The 13,025-nt window shown below is 42.6% G+C and overlaps 1 protein-coding gene across 2 annotated transcripts in view; it reads right to left on the bottom strand.

Moving 5' to 3' along the window:
* CRACD (capping protein inhibiting regulator of actin dynamics) overlaps positions 1 to 12,633 on the bottom strand; it is a 58,175-nt gene extending 45,542 nt beyond the window's left edge. The window contains exon 1 of one of the 2 annotated variants that reach the window (XM_086612202.1): positions 12,549 to 12,633. In XM_086612202.1, the coding sequence (XP_086468328.1) occupies positions 12,549 to 12,573 (25 nt within the window). In that variant the 5' untranslated portion in view covers positions 12,574 to 12,633. Of the gene's footprint in view, positions 1 to 8,665; positions 8,790 to 12,548 lie in introns of those variants that run through there. The other variant, XM_009983451.2, reaches the window with a different exon arrangement.
* Positions 12,634 to 13,025: the final 392 nt, after the last annotated feature.

The raw sequence follows: 13,025 nt of genomic DNA, 5'->3' as shown, positions 1-13,025 counted from the left end.
GGGCAAGACTTATTAACTCAAGTTATTCATGATGGAAGACCCTTTTACTGTGCTGGGTTTTATCTGAGGTTTCCAGATCTGCATTAAACACTTGAGGTCAACGCAGTAAAGAGATGTTGGCTCATTATTTCCTTCTTGGAGAAAAAAAAATCATACAACATGGGCTTCCCTCAGCAGATTCATTTCTTACATGAGACAATCCCTGCTTGAAATCGTTTAAAACCTGAACTACTGGCCAAGCTGCAGATGGAAGGATAAGCCTCACAAAGGCAAAGCGACTTGCTTGAGGCCCCACTGCAGAGCGGTCCAAAGTCCAAGGAACGCAACCCCAACCGGCCAAACACCTCCCCGCTGCCCCTCCCCAGCTGTTCACAGTCATTCGTACCTCCTCAAGGCTGGCACAAGCTGCGGACAGATGAGGATCCTGCCCTCAGATCACTATTACTAAGATCATTCTTGCAGGAGATTGTGTTATATGAACTCCTTTTTCTGCCTCTCCAGCCCCTAGGACAAGTCCTCTAGTGTGCTGGTCAACTTTTGTATCCATACCTCTTCCCATTTTTTCACCTGTGAGAGGAGCATTTCATCCTCGCAGAAACTGCTGGCTTACCATAGAAAATGTTAATTTTCATGAAGGGAGCATGAAACTCAGACCAAACTCTTCAGTGACACGTCACAAGTGTTAACAGCATGTTGCTGACATCTATCCTGAACTCCTGAAAAGGAGAGTCCCACTGCCACCTGGAAAGACTGGATGGCTGGAGGATTGGGATAACAGAAATCATAGAATGGTTTGGGTTGGAAGGGATCTCAAAGATCACCCAGTTCCAACACCCCTGCCATGGGCAGGGAAACCCTCCACTACACCAGGTTGCCCAAAGCCTCATCCAACCTCGCCTTGAACACTGCCAGGGATGGGGCATCCACAACAGCTTGGGGCAACCTGTTCCAGTGCCTCACCACCCTCTGAGTGAAAAATTTCTTCCTTATATCCAATGTAAATCTACCCTCTTTCAATCTAAATCCATTGCCCCTTGTCTTATCACTACACACCCTTGTAAAAAGTCCTTCTCTAGCTTTCCTGTAGGCCCCCTTTAGGTACCGGAAGGCTGCAAGAAGATCACCCCAGAGCCTTCTCTTCTCCAGGCTCAACAGCCCCAACTCTCTCAGACTGTCTTCATAGGAGGGGTGCTCCAGCCCTCGGATCATCTTCGTGGCCCTCCTCTGGACTCGGTCCAGCAGCTCCACGTCCTTCTTGTGTTGGGGACTCCGGAGCGGAATGCAGTATTCCAGGTGAGGTCTCACAAGAGCAGAGTAGAGGGGCAGAATCACCTCCCTCGACCTGCTGGCCACACTTCTTTGGATGCAGCCCAGGATACGACTGGTTTTCTGGGCTGCCAGCGCACATTGCTGGCTCATGGTGAGCTTCTCATCAACCAACATTCCCAAGCCCTTCTCCTCAGGGCTGCTCTCAATCCATTCTCCACCCAGCCTGTACTTGTGCTTGGGATTGCCCTGACCCATGTGCAGGACCTTGCACTTGGCCTTGTTGAACTTCATGAGGTTCTCACAGGCCCACCTCTCCAGTCTGTCAAGGTCTCTCTGAATGGCATCCCTTCCCTCCAGTGTGTCCACAACACCACACAGCTTGGTATCATCTGCAAACTTGCTGAGGGTGCACCCGATCTCAATCTCCATGTCGCCCACAAAGATGTTAAATAGCACTGGCCCCAGTACTGACCTCTGAGGAACATCACACTCGTCACTGGCCTCCACTTGGACATTGAACCATTGACCACAACTCTTTGAGTGCGACCATCCAGCCAATTCCTTATCCACTGAGTGGTCCGTCCATCAAATCCATGTCTCTCCATCTTAGAGACAAGGATGTCGTGTGGAACAGTATCAAATGCTTTGGACAAGTCCAGGTAGATGATGTCAGTTGTCTTCCCTATCCATCAATGCTGTAACCTCATCACAGAAGGCCACCAAATTAGTCGGGCAGGATTTGCCCTCAGTGAAACCATGTTGGCTGTCACCAATCACCTCCTTATTTTCCATGTGCCTTAGCATAGTTGCCAGTCTCCATGATCTTGCTGGGCACGGAGGTGATACTGACTGGCCTGTAGTTCCCTGGGTCTTCCTTTTTTTTCCCCTGGGTCTTCCTTTTCCTTAATGAATCAAGGCTGAAAGCAAGCTGGTACATCCAATATATTTTGGATTGGGATTCAGAATTTCTTCCTTCTTTTATGAGGGAAAGAATACACCAATACATTGCTGAGACATTTTGACACAGAACAAATTCTTTCCTGAATGTCATATAAGGGCAATCTTATCAAATAAAAGTTTCTTGTCACGGTGCAAAGATACAGTATTTCTGCTTTTGCTGCCTAAAACAAACTGAAATGAGTAAAGACATACTGTGGCATACAGCAGCTGCAAGCACTAAAACCAGCAATTCATGGAGCACTTTCAAAGCAGTGTCACTATGCAGAACCAGTAGTTACCAATAGTAACCAATTAATGAAGAACAACAGCAGACAAAACGGTTTTTTGATTCATTGTGACTAGTAAGTGTAAAAGAAAGGCTTTAAATTATTTTTTTTTTTCATTTTTGCATAGTTTCAGTTTAATGTACTTTACAATGACAAACATATGTATGAATTTTACCCTTGCAAGTCAGATGAACTGCTAAAATACATGGTCAGATGAAATCCAGGGAGTCAAATTTTCATGTTAGGAACTTAGTCCCCAGTCACAAGTGATGCCTGATTGTTCGGGGGTTTTTTTTTGGAAACTATCAATACACCTTTTGAGTTAGAGCAGCTCCATGGATCACAAGGAGAATTACCATGTATGTTCTGTAAAGTAAAAATTACATTAAAAATGTTCAGGCATAGTTCTACATGTAACTCTAACCAGCTGAGGGGGAAAGTGATTACTTAGGACTATGTGTTGTCTTTCAAAGTTCTGAGAACCGTAGAGTGATATAGAAAAGCCAAAGGTAAAAGGGGTCTTATTCCAAGCAAATTACCAGCCACTGCAGTGGAAACATTATTGTAATAATTTTCTCATTAAATTCTATAAAGCTAAAGCCGAACTGTAATTCTGTCTCCCCTCCCCAAATCTAGGGGATTGGAATCTCAGAAACTTCTCTAAATTTTGCAATGAGTGAAAAAAAACCACATATTTGAGTGACCTGGAAACCAAGTCAAATCTAAACTCCGGCTCGTATCTAAAAGAACTAAAACACTTGTGACAATCTCCGATTTCTCAGAATTCAAATCATGCCATTGTGGTTTACAGCTGGGGAGCAAAGTAAAGAAAATAAACTCTTTCTTAAGAAAAGAGCTGCATGAAGCATGGCATTCAGAAATCCTCCAGTCAGTTTGAGTAAAGAAGGAGGGACTGAAGTGGACGCTTGCATGGTGAAAACCACAGTGAAGAGAAATAGTGAGCTGAAAAGGTGGGTTTTTTTATTGTTGTTGTTTAAGTTTTTGTCCTGAAGAAAGCCAAACCTCAACCCCCTTATTGTGTTGGGCAAGGTGGTCAGAGAGAATCCTGGCACTTATTGCCTAGACTGCCATGTCACCAAAACATCACAGCAAATAACATCAGTCAGCAGCACAGGGCCTGAAGAACTTGCTCTGTGTTCCCCTCCAAAGCCTGGAAACACCATGCCCCTGCAAGGAGCCACCTCTTCTGCTGGAGCTCTGCAGAGCCAGGGCAGGAGAACACCTTCCCCTCCTCTGTGATCCTCCTCCTCCACCTTTCCTCCCCATACTCTCCTTTCCCAACTGCTCCTCCAGGCTCCTTCTGATAAACAAATCCTTTGCACAAATTGACATTAATTATGGCCAGATTAAGACTCAGGGCAGCTGGTCTGATTCTGTGAGCTTGCCTATTTATGCAACATATGTTTTTTTCCACTGTCTGAGCAGCTTTCACTACAACACAAGCCTGGATTATCCCCCTCCTCAGGAACAGCAGGCACTACACCGAGACATTCTCAGTTCTTCTGTTCAGGGACAGGATTCCCCTCTCAGGCACATGAGCAAGAGGCTCAGCTGTGGATCCTCAGAATACCAAAATATGCCAGACCTGGGTCAATCTTCACTGCAAGTCAGAGAGGTTTTTGCCCTACTCACACACAGCTTACACCTCCTTCTGCTCCTCTGCATCTTCAGCATCTTCAGACTCAGCTCCGTGCTGCACAGAGCACCGTACCGCGCTTTCACCTCCCCTGCTGGTGCACTGTTATTCCAGTCTGTGGTGGGTCTCTTTCCTGAGTGCTAAGGAGAGATGACCATTTGCACTTTTCTTCTGAAATTTGGCAATTTTTAGAACATAGACTACTATCAGCTTAAGGATGAAACTGGTATCTCGGTATTGACTTGAATGCTATGAAGAGAAAAGCTCCAGCGGAGCCAGTACTTCACCAACACCGTTACCAGCAAATTCACTAACAAGATTTAGAGTGGTTAAACACACTGTGGAGACGGAAACACAAAATCAATCATTAATCACTAATTATACTAGCATTGTATTTCAAACTTCAAAGCATTTTACAAACCTTAACCAGTCGCTCCTTATTCATCACCTATCCCTGTGTGGTAAGCAAGCAACAGGCTGAGCCACAAAGGCAAATCTCTTTTTGACAACTTTTTTTGACAGAGCAGAGTCAAAGACAGGACAAGGAACTCGTAGCTGCTTTTCCACAGCTGCAGTGGAGCCCCCAGCCTGGGGTGCCTTCACCACTCAGGCCAAATACCTACACGAGATGCCTGTAAGACATTTTTGTTACGGGAAGAGGGCTGTGAGTCTCAGGGTTGAATTCTGGCAACTTAAATACTAGATCTGTTCTGAAAAAGGAGCTTAAAATTAACTCACTCCCTTGTCTTATCACCAATGTAATAAAATATACAGAATAAGAAGATATTTCCCTGTTGCTATTTATTAAGAAAGAAAGAAAAATTCAGAACACATACCAAAACCAATACAGTTTGTGTGTTTTCAGTGCAGCTCTTCCTATTTGGAGGCAACAGAAGAATTGAGGCCATCACAGTTTGCCTTTGTTTTTCAGAATTAAAACAGAGAAACAGGACAACACTAGAAACACTTGTTGACTGGCAACCTCAGAGAAATCTAATTAAGTTTTCCAGCTTAGATTTCCCTATAAATATCTCAGAAATTAAAACCTCTTGAATATTTTCCTTCTGATCTTTGCAAAACTAGCAACATCCACTTAATAAAATACTCAGATGTACCTTGTCATCAAATTTATTTGGCTGACACTGAGTATATTTATTAACATAAAACACTAATAAGTAGAAGCAGTGTGATTTTAAATGTCAGCCGAGTAAGATATCTGTATGAATGCTACAAATAGAAATACCCAGAAAAGGTTCTTTATAAGACCCGTACATTCAAAATGGAAAAAAACAAGCTACTACTGTGATGCTAAGTGAAATCTCCTCCATCCATTCTATTTTGTGATAACAGAAGAAAATTACTTATAAAGAGGCAAATTTAAAGAGAGGAGAGGCAGCCATAAAGAGATGATACTCAAACATTTACAAACCTAAATATTTTAAAAATATCTAAATTCAAATATGAAAAGGCCTTTGCACAAATGAACAACTATTTCTATCCCTGAACTAGGACAATCAGACATTTCCTTTTAAAACATCTTCTTTCCTTCAGGCAGTGGGAACAAAGAGAAAAAACTGTTTCCTGTTTTCATGCTGGTTCAGTTCCAGGCGAGGATTTGTCAGGCCAGGATGTGACTGATCACGCTAATCACAAACCATCTCACTGTGCTGAGATTACAAAGCATTATCCCCGCTAAACTGGTGAAATACATCAAATTCAGCCACGGAACTCAGATGTGATGAAACTTCACTGAGAAAGGAGATGGCAATTTCTGTCCAACGTCGCCTGCCCACACTGGAATTTAGTCACCATTTACTATGTCCCAGAATGAAACAGAACGGAGGGGACTCAGGTGGCCAGGCAAGGCATGAGGTTTCCTGTGCTGGTGAGGATGGTAAAACATAACTACCACCAAGGGAAATTAATGCATTGTAGATTCTAGGCTATGACATCAACATGGACCCTAAGATGAAAAATACTCAAATATGCAGTTTATAAGCCTTGGAAGGACACTGGGAGCGCAGGTTGTGTCTGTCATACTCTGAGGGGGCTACAGCAGCCATAAAAGCCCAGGGGACCAGCCAAGTGCAATGTCTCCTGATGCAGCATCGTTCCAGAAAATGTCACTTGTACAGGGTGCCTTCTGGCAGATCAGGTACCCTCCAGCTGTTCCGGTACAGCAACAACAACAGGAAACCGAAATTCTACTTCCAGTACTGACTAATGCCGGGGTCTGACTATCAAGCCTGGATGGATGTAGGAGTCCATTTCAGCAGCTCTGGACATTTGTTTCCCAGGTACTGACGCATATTTGGGATCCCTGCAAGCAGCTTGGTACAGGAATTGGTACCCTGCCTGTCCAGTTAAGGGAAGTTCAAAATGAGATTTGGGGGAAGCCCATGCTGACCAAACTGCACCTAGCTCCCTTCCCTAGCTTGTTTCTCTGACACCATAGCCTTCCTGCCACCCGACATAAAGCATTCCTTCACCTGATCCCTCTGCTCCACTTGTGAAACTCAAGGCTTAAGAGCAATCATGGTAAAAGGAATTGCAGAGAACAAATGTGGGAAAGGTGTGGAGGCAGAGAAAAGAATCGAGTACTCATCTAGTTTTAACATATTTTACTTGCCTCGTATCTATTGTTAATTTATCTAGACTACAAGTGTTCAGTAGCTGAAACAGTATTTTTCCACCTCTGAAAAGCATCACCCAGGGTTACATCAACACATGCTAGTTTCAACGAATTGTAACAGTACCAAAATAATAAATAAGCCAAAAGAAAAGTTTATAAAAACAACCAGTTCCCATTATGTGACCAACTAGCCTCAAGAGATGCACACATCTCTCTCCTTGACGCATTTTGCAGCTGAGATACTGCGAAGCATCTTGAAGCAAATCCAGGTTGCGGTGCTTGAAGTCTTCCTCACACAATCATTTCTGAAAGGTTTGTCAAGTGTTAGTATGGAAACAACAGTAGCTGTTGCTTTGTATTGAGGGCAGTCTTTGTAATCATGGCATAAGGAAAGGGAAAAACAACATTTATAGCCAAAAGTCCTAAGCGAAGAGAAGAGTCATTCCAGTGCTCTGTGTTGTCCCTCTGTCAGATCCCCGGATCCCCATACCGGGTTTCCTACTGCATTTTTTGAAAAATCCTCATGCTCTAAATGACTGTGCTAATCTTGATGCTTCTTTAAACAGCAGAGCAAAAGCCCAAAAGCCATATGCGCAGTAACACCCACCCAGGACAGTCAGAGGAAAGAACCATTTAATTTAGGTATATGAAATGACAGCACTGTCGGTTACAGGAAGGCAACTTTGCACAACATACAAGTTAAGCTCAGGCTTCTCCCACCCCTTTGTCCTCTTTTCTTCACTTTTTAAGAATAAGTCTTGCATATTATATGAAAGAAAGAAAAATGCCAGTTGTCAGTTGCAAGGCAGGAGCACATTGTAATGCCAACGCAGAGCAACGTTTTCTCCAGGATTTTTCATCAGTGAGTATGTTTCAATCTCAAAAGAAAAACTACTTCCTCTTTTTCCTGCTTTTGTGCTGCAAATTATTTGGAGCTGAACAGTGAGATGCACAACCACAACGCATCAGAACAAAACAGGAGACAGATGTGATTGTGCCTCAAAAAAGGGACACTCTGCCCCCATATCTTCTAGTTTTTGGTCTGGCTTTATCTGTCAGCTTTTGTAAACCTGATGGTAGAGAGATGACATACATCTCAGGATATGGATTGTTCATAATTTGCTTGCAGAAAACATTACTCTGAGCAAGTGTGATACTCTAGCAAATGTAATAAATGCTTTATTTAGTCACAGTTAGTACTACATATACCTGCTCTCTTGCTGACTGACTCACACAAACGAGTTTGAGTTTCAGTATTTCAGGCTGTAAACTGAAAATCAACCAGTGACAAATAATTTGCTGTGCTGCCTGAGAATTTACTGGTTTATTAACATTCCGACAAATACTAAATGAAGATGAGCGCAGACACTTACATCTGTACATGAAGTTTATCATGTACTTACATAATGCAGATCACCGACGAATCTGGAAAAAAAAACCTGGAAAAAATACACACAGCTACCTGGCATTATAGATCTATATTCATTAATAGGAGGGCAGCTGCTACTTACTTCAAAGGTGCTAGTTCAGAAACCACAGTTAAACATGTGACTAAAAGGTGTTCAAATAAGTGTATTTGATTTTGGTAAACAGACTGCTATAAGGGCATCGCCCACATTGTATCCTAAAGCTCCAGGAATGGCAAAGCAATGCAGACAGTATCCGGATAACCACTTAACCAAAAAACAGAAAATAAGATAGCAATGAGATTTCACTATTTTATAACAAAAATTATTTTAATTGTTTCTAAAAATATAAAGTAATATTTTTACTAAGTTCTTCAAAAGCACAGGGAGGAGTTCTCCCCAATTTTGTTTAAAAAAATCCATGCAGAGCAAAGTGGAAAGGGACACTGGATAGAGGCTGAAGCAGGTTATCTACCTGTAACTGTTCCTCTTCGAGGTGTCTTGGCAATGTGTACATCCATGCAACTGATACCTAGCTGCAAGCCTCGCTGGCTGGCGAGCATTTCTGCTTGGCAGCGCTTACGGCAGCACGTTCCTGCATGGACATCACTGTAAAAGAGGCCAAAAGCCTCTCAACCAAAGGATCCAAAATTTAACCAGGATCAAGGAAGAGGGCAGAAAGGATGACTGTGAAAACTCATGCAAAGCCTTACCTCTCAGAGAAGGACAAGGAGAAGAAGGCAGCCTGTGCTGCTTCCTTGTAACATCAAATGTTTACTTACACCATCTGCCACAAGAACAGCCCGCAGAGAAGTCCTCAGAACCCCCAACAAAACAAGCTCTCCCAAAGACAACAAAGGTGTTCTCTTTCCACCTTTGCAGCCGTGGTGGAAAGACAGTGCTTAATCACAGTGTGCCAGCAACCCCGGCAGCAACTCCAGAGACATCGGCCCCGGGTAATTTATGTAGAGTCATCATCAGCATCACTTGGCCTCTAGCAGAATGAGCCCAAATTGAAGGGGGAAGGGAGTTTATTTTGCTTTGTGGTTGTTTTTTTTTTACTGAAAGTATCTTCAGTTTTGTTCCAAGATCCACAGTGGGGAGAAGCAAGGTGGCTGCAAGCCCCTCAAGGTGCTGATGGGCAAGGGCACAGCCGCCAAGGCAGCCTTGCAGGACCCTCCTATCTTCTGCTGGAAAGGGCTCCATGCCAGAGCCAGTAAGTTTTGAGGACCTGACCTTGCTGTGAATAGCTGCTGCTTCTCTGCCCTGCCCTCCTGGACCATGCCATCAGACTGGTAGGGTGTGTTTGTACCTGTTCTTCAGGATACCCCAAGCACCCTCTGCAGACTCAGTCTCTTATTATCCTCCACCACCTGAGCAGTCAGCCAGGACAGACATAGCCACAGAGCAGCTGGTCATCCCTGCTTTAGGCTATATTGTGAAATGGGACAAGGCTAAAGACGACACATTATTTAGGGAAATAGCATTCCAGAATAAGAAACATGGTCTGCCATGGGAGAAGAACAACATGAAGAGATTGCATCTTTGGTGTGAGGAGACAAGATTTTAATCTCACTATTTAATAAGAAAACAGTAAACTAGAGGACAGAATTCTCCCAACTACACTGGGTCGAGATCTCTAATTAGTTCATGAAGCACTTTACTAAAAGTATAATTTTATATGTGTAGCAAAGCAAAAGGTACTGATTAAGTGCAACTCATTAAGTGTAAGTTGTTTTGTAATTAGGAAAAACAAATGCAGGCATGGCAAGGTTGGAGCAGACAAGAATTCCACCTTGCTGAGTGTTGCATTTCCAATAGCAGCCAGTCTGCTCAAGCAGCAGAGGAGTAATTTGAAATTCAGCCCTGACCCATGGGGACAGGCAGGCAGACCACACATTCCAACATTTCTGAAAGAGAACTAGGAATACATCTTACAAAACAAAGATAATGAATGCCTTCGCTACAAATGGCTGGGTTAGCCAATTAGTGGCTGTCTCCACCCAAGAGCTACTAAAATTTCATGTTCCATGTATAAAAAGCATTGCTATCCTATCTAGAGCACTTGTGGATGTATACATCACCAGTGTTCACATTACCATTTCTTAGAGTTCTGCTAATAATTATGCAGATGTAAGGGAAGTCATACTTATCTCCTACATAAATTGTATGCTTCCTAAGGAATCAGAAACAAACAAATATCCCAAGTAAGATATTACCAACAAGACTTTAATAGCATAATATTTTCAAAACTTTCTCTTTACCTGTTTTGGGAGAGAAAGTTTGCTGTGGGTGACAGTTCAGAAATCATCGCACATACTAGGACACAAAAGGGACTGAAAAAGGCAAAATAAAGCCCTAACACAGAAGCATATTCTGCTAACAAGACCACCAAGGCACGCAAAATTGTTACCACTCACCTCAGCTAGAAGGCTGGCAAACTGTAGATCCTCTCTACCTTTCTATTTTTTATCCTATCCATGAAACACAGGTACCCTCAGAGAAACCAAATGCATTTTAGCCAATCTTTTTTTCTATTAAAGGAGGCAGCAACCATGGACTCAGGTTTCCCAGAGCAGCAACTTTCAGAGAAGACTCACATGACATTGAATCAGACTCATCTCCCACAGCTGGCTGCTAGGAATTTTTAAGTCTTTACAGTAGTACAATACAGTGACAGAGAACAAAACCCAGTGTAAGACACGACAGTGATGCACCATTTTGTTTGGTGGTAATTGTATAGTAAATGGTTTTCTACAAAAGTAGGCATCAAATTCTGGGAAAAGTGTGGGTCTGGAATTTGCAGCTGGGTTATGACTTAACTAATAACAGCTAACACAAGTGGAAAAGCCACATGAGAAACAGTTTCCTTCCCACAATGCCACTGGTGAAGTTCCCTATAGAAAAGAAAACTAAAAAAGTCTGAAAACTTCACACAAGTAAATTCTTTTCTTTGTACTGAATGGACACGCTGTACTCCCACTCCTTCACAAAAGAAGTTAAGAGCTTCTTTATATTTCAAGCCTACTCTGTTTTTCTCAACAAAATACAAATGAAAGGGCCGTGTGAATTATTAACAGATGACAACAGAGAGCTAGTCAGGTATTTCAAACACTTGAGCCTCTTCCTACATGAATTCCTCAACAGTGCACGCAAAGTAAGTCTTCTTATTTTTTCCATCCTTTAAAGCCATAATTAGAGCCAATTAAATAATTTGTTGAGAAGTAAAGGGTTTTTTACATTCCTTCCTCCTTCCTTCCTTTCCCCGGTAGAGCGTTTGAGCTGACCGTCAGTGACAGAGGGACATCATGCCTTGCTCTGAAGGGCAATTAGTGAATCAAGCGAGAGCCTTTTCTGCTCTTAATACCTTTTCAGTAGCACAAGCTCATGTGGAACATCATGCAATCCAGTGGAAACAGCAATAATATTAACTTCTGAAATAGACAAGTAATCAGGAAACCTGAAAACAGACTGAAGCTTTGGTCATGTTAAGATGTTAACCATCATCTCATGTTGACAGCAAATCCTGTTCATTATAAATACTTTGGCCAAACCTTCCTCCTCCACCCCCCGCCACCCCAAACCCCACCAACAAAGAGGTGAACGGAAGGACACCACATTAATCCAGCACCACTGCTTGACAGCATGCTTGGTATTTACACATAGGTGCAAACTTAACACTGCTTCAGTCCATTTGCATCATGTAACTCAAATTCTGAATTTGTCAAATAATCTCTGCAAATCCAATGCAAGAAATAAAACTGCAATAATGTAAGTTAGCATGAGAGCAACTGAAAGATAATATTTGACAACTAGCAGGAACACCTACTGAAATTAGAACTATGGCAGTAAGCTTTAAAAACAGTAAACTTTTTGAGAACTTTGAAAAATAATCCGGATGATCCTAAATGAGTGCGTTTTCCAATTCACCTCAAAATTTAAATCCGTAAATTCTAAAGTTTCATCAATTAAAAGGACCATTTCAAAAGGTGTGGTAAAGCACAGTGGCATCTGACATAACCTAAACTGGGGGAGTGAAGTTTCCCACAGTGGTGCAGATAGCTCCCAGCGATGCCACAGGGAACTACCTGCAAAAACATAAACCGGAATAACCTCTTTGGTTTGGACTGACTGCCTGTCACACATACGCTGTTTATGACGACTGCCATAAAAATGGACAAAAGCAGCACACACATTAGCAGCAGCTCCTGCTCAAAAACAATAAGCACAGCACATTCTCCCCTCAGCCAGCTCCCCGCTGAAGGTACTCCAGACTAAGCCACAAAAACTTAACAGTGAGCTTTCGAATGACAGGACATCATGTGCTCCGTAATCTACAGAATCAGTCAAGTACTTACAAGGTTTCTTAAACAAATTGATCATGCCTACAATTTCAGACGAAGTCAGAGAAAGTCCAGGCTTGATCTTCTCTGAGGAAGAAACAAAAGCCGTGAAATCACCAAAGAGAAGGGTTCGTTTGGCTTTTTTCATTGTTGTTTTTAAGTGAACTCTGAAGGACGTAATGTAACATGATAGGAAGCTGGTAGGAACAGCCTTACAAATCAAGCTGAGCATGTATTTCAGCACTCTGTTTTCATTTAGCCCTCTCCCGTGGAAAATGGTAAGGGAGGTTTTAACTAGCAAGAGCCAAGGTGATTTCAGATTGATAGCTAAGACCTCCCGACTGATCCTTTGTGCAATATTCATTTGGTACGTTAGTTTACATAACTGCTTTTTGCTCAGTCTTCCCCAGCTACAAAGCCAAAAATAGCTTACCTTTTCCACAAGGGTGATAAGGTCTACCTGGAACACTAGGAAACTCTTTACAGGCACTA

Source organism: Tauraco erythrolophus, chromosome 5, assembly GCF_009769465.1.
Source record: "Tauraco erythrolophus isolate bTauEry1 chromosome 5, bTauEry1.pri, whole genome shotgun sequence".
NCBI classification, from domain to species: domain Eukaryota; kingdom Metazoa; phylum Chordata; class Aves; order Musophagiformes; family Musophagidae; genus Tauraco; species Tauraco erythrolophus.
The sequence above is the reverse complement of the archived record's forward strand: the minus strand, read 5'-3'. Positions and strand labels throughout refer to the sequence as shown.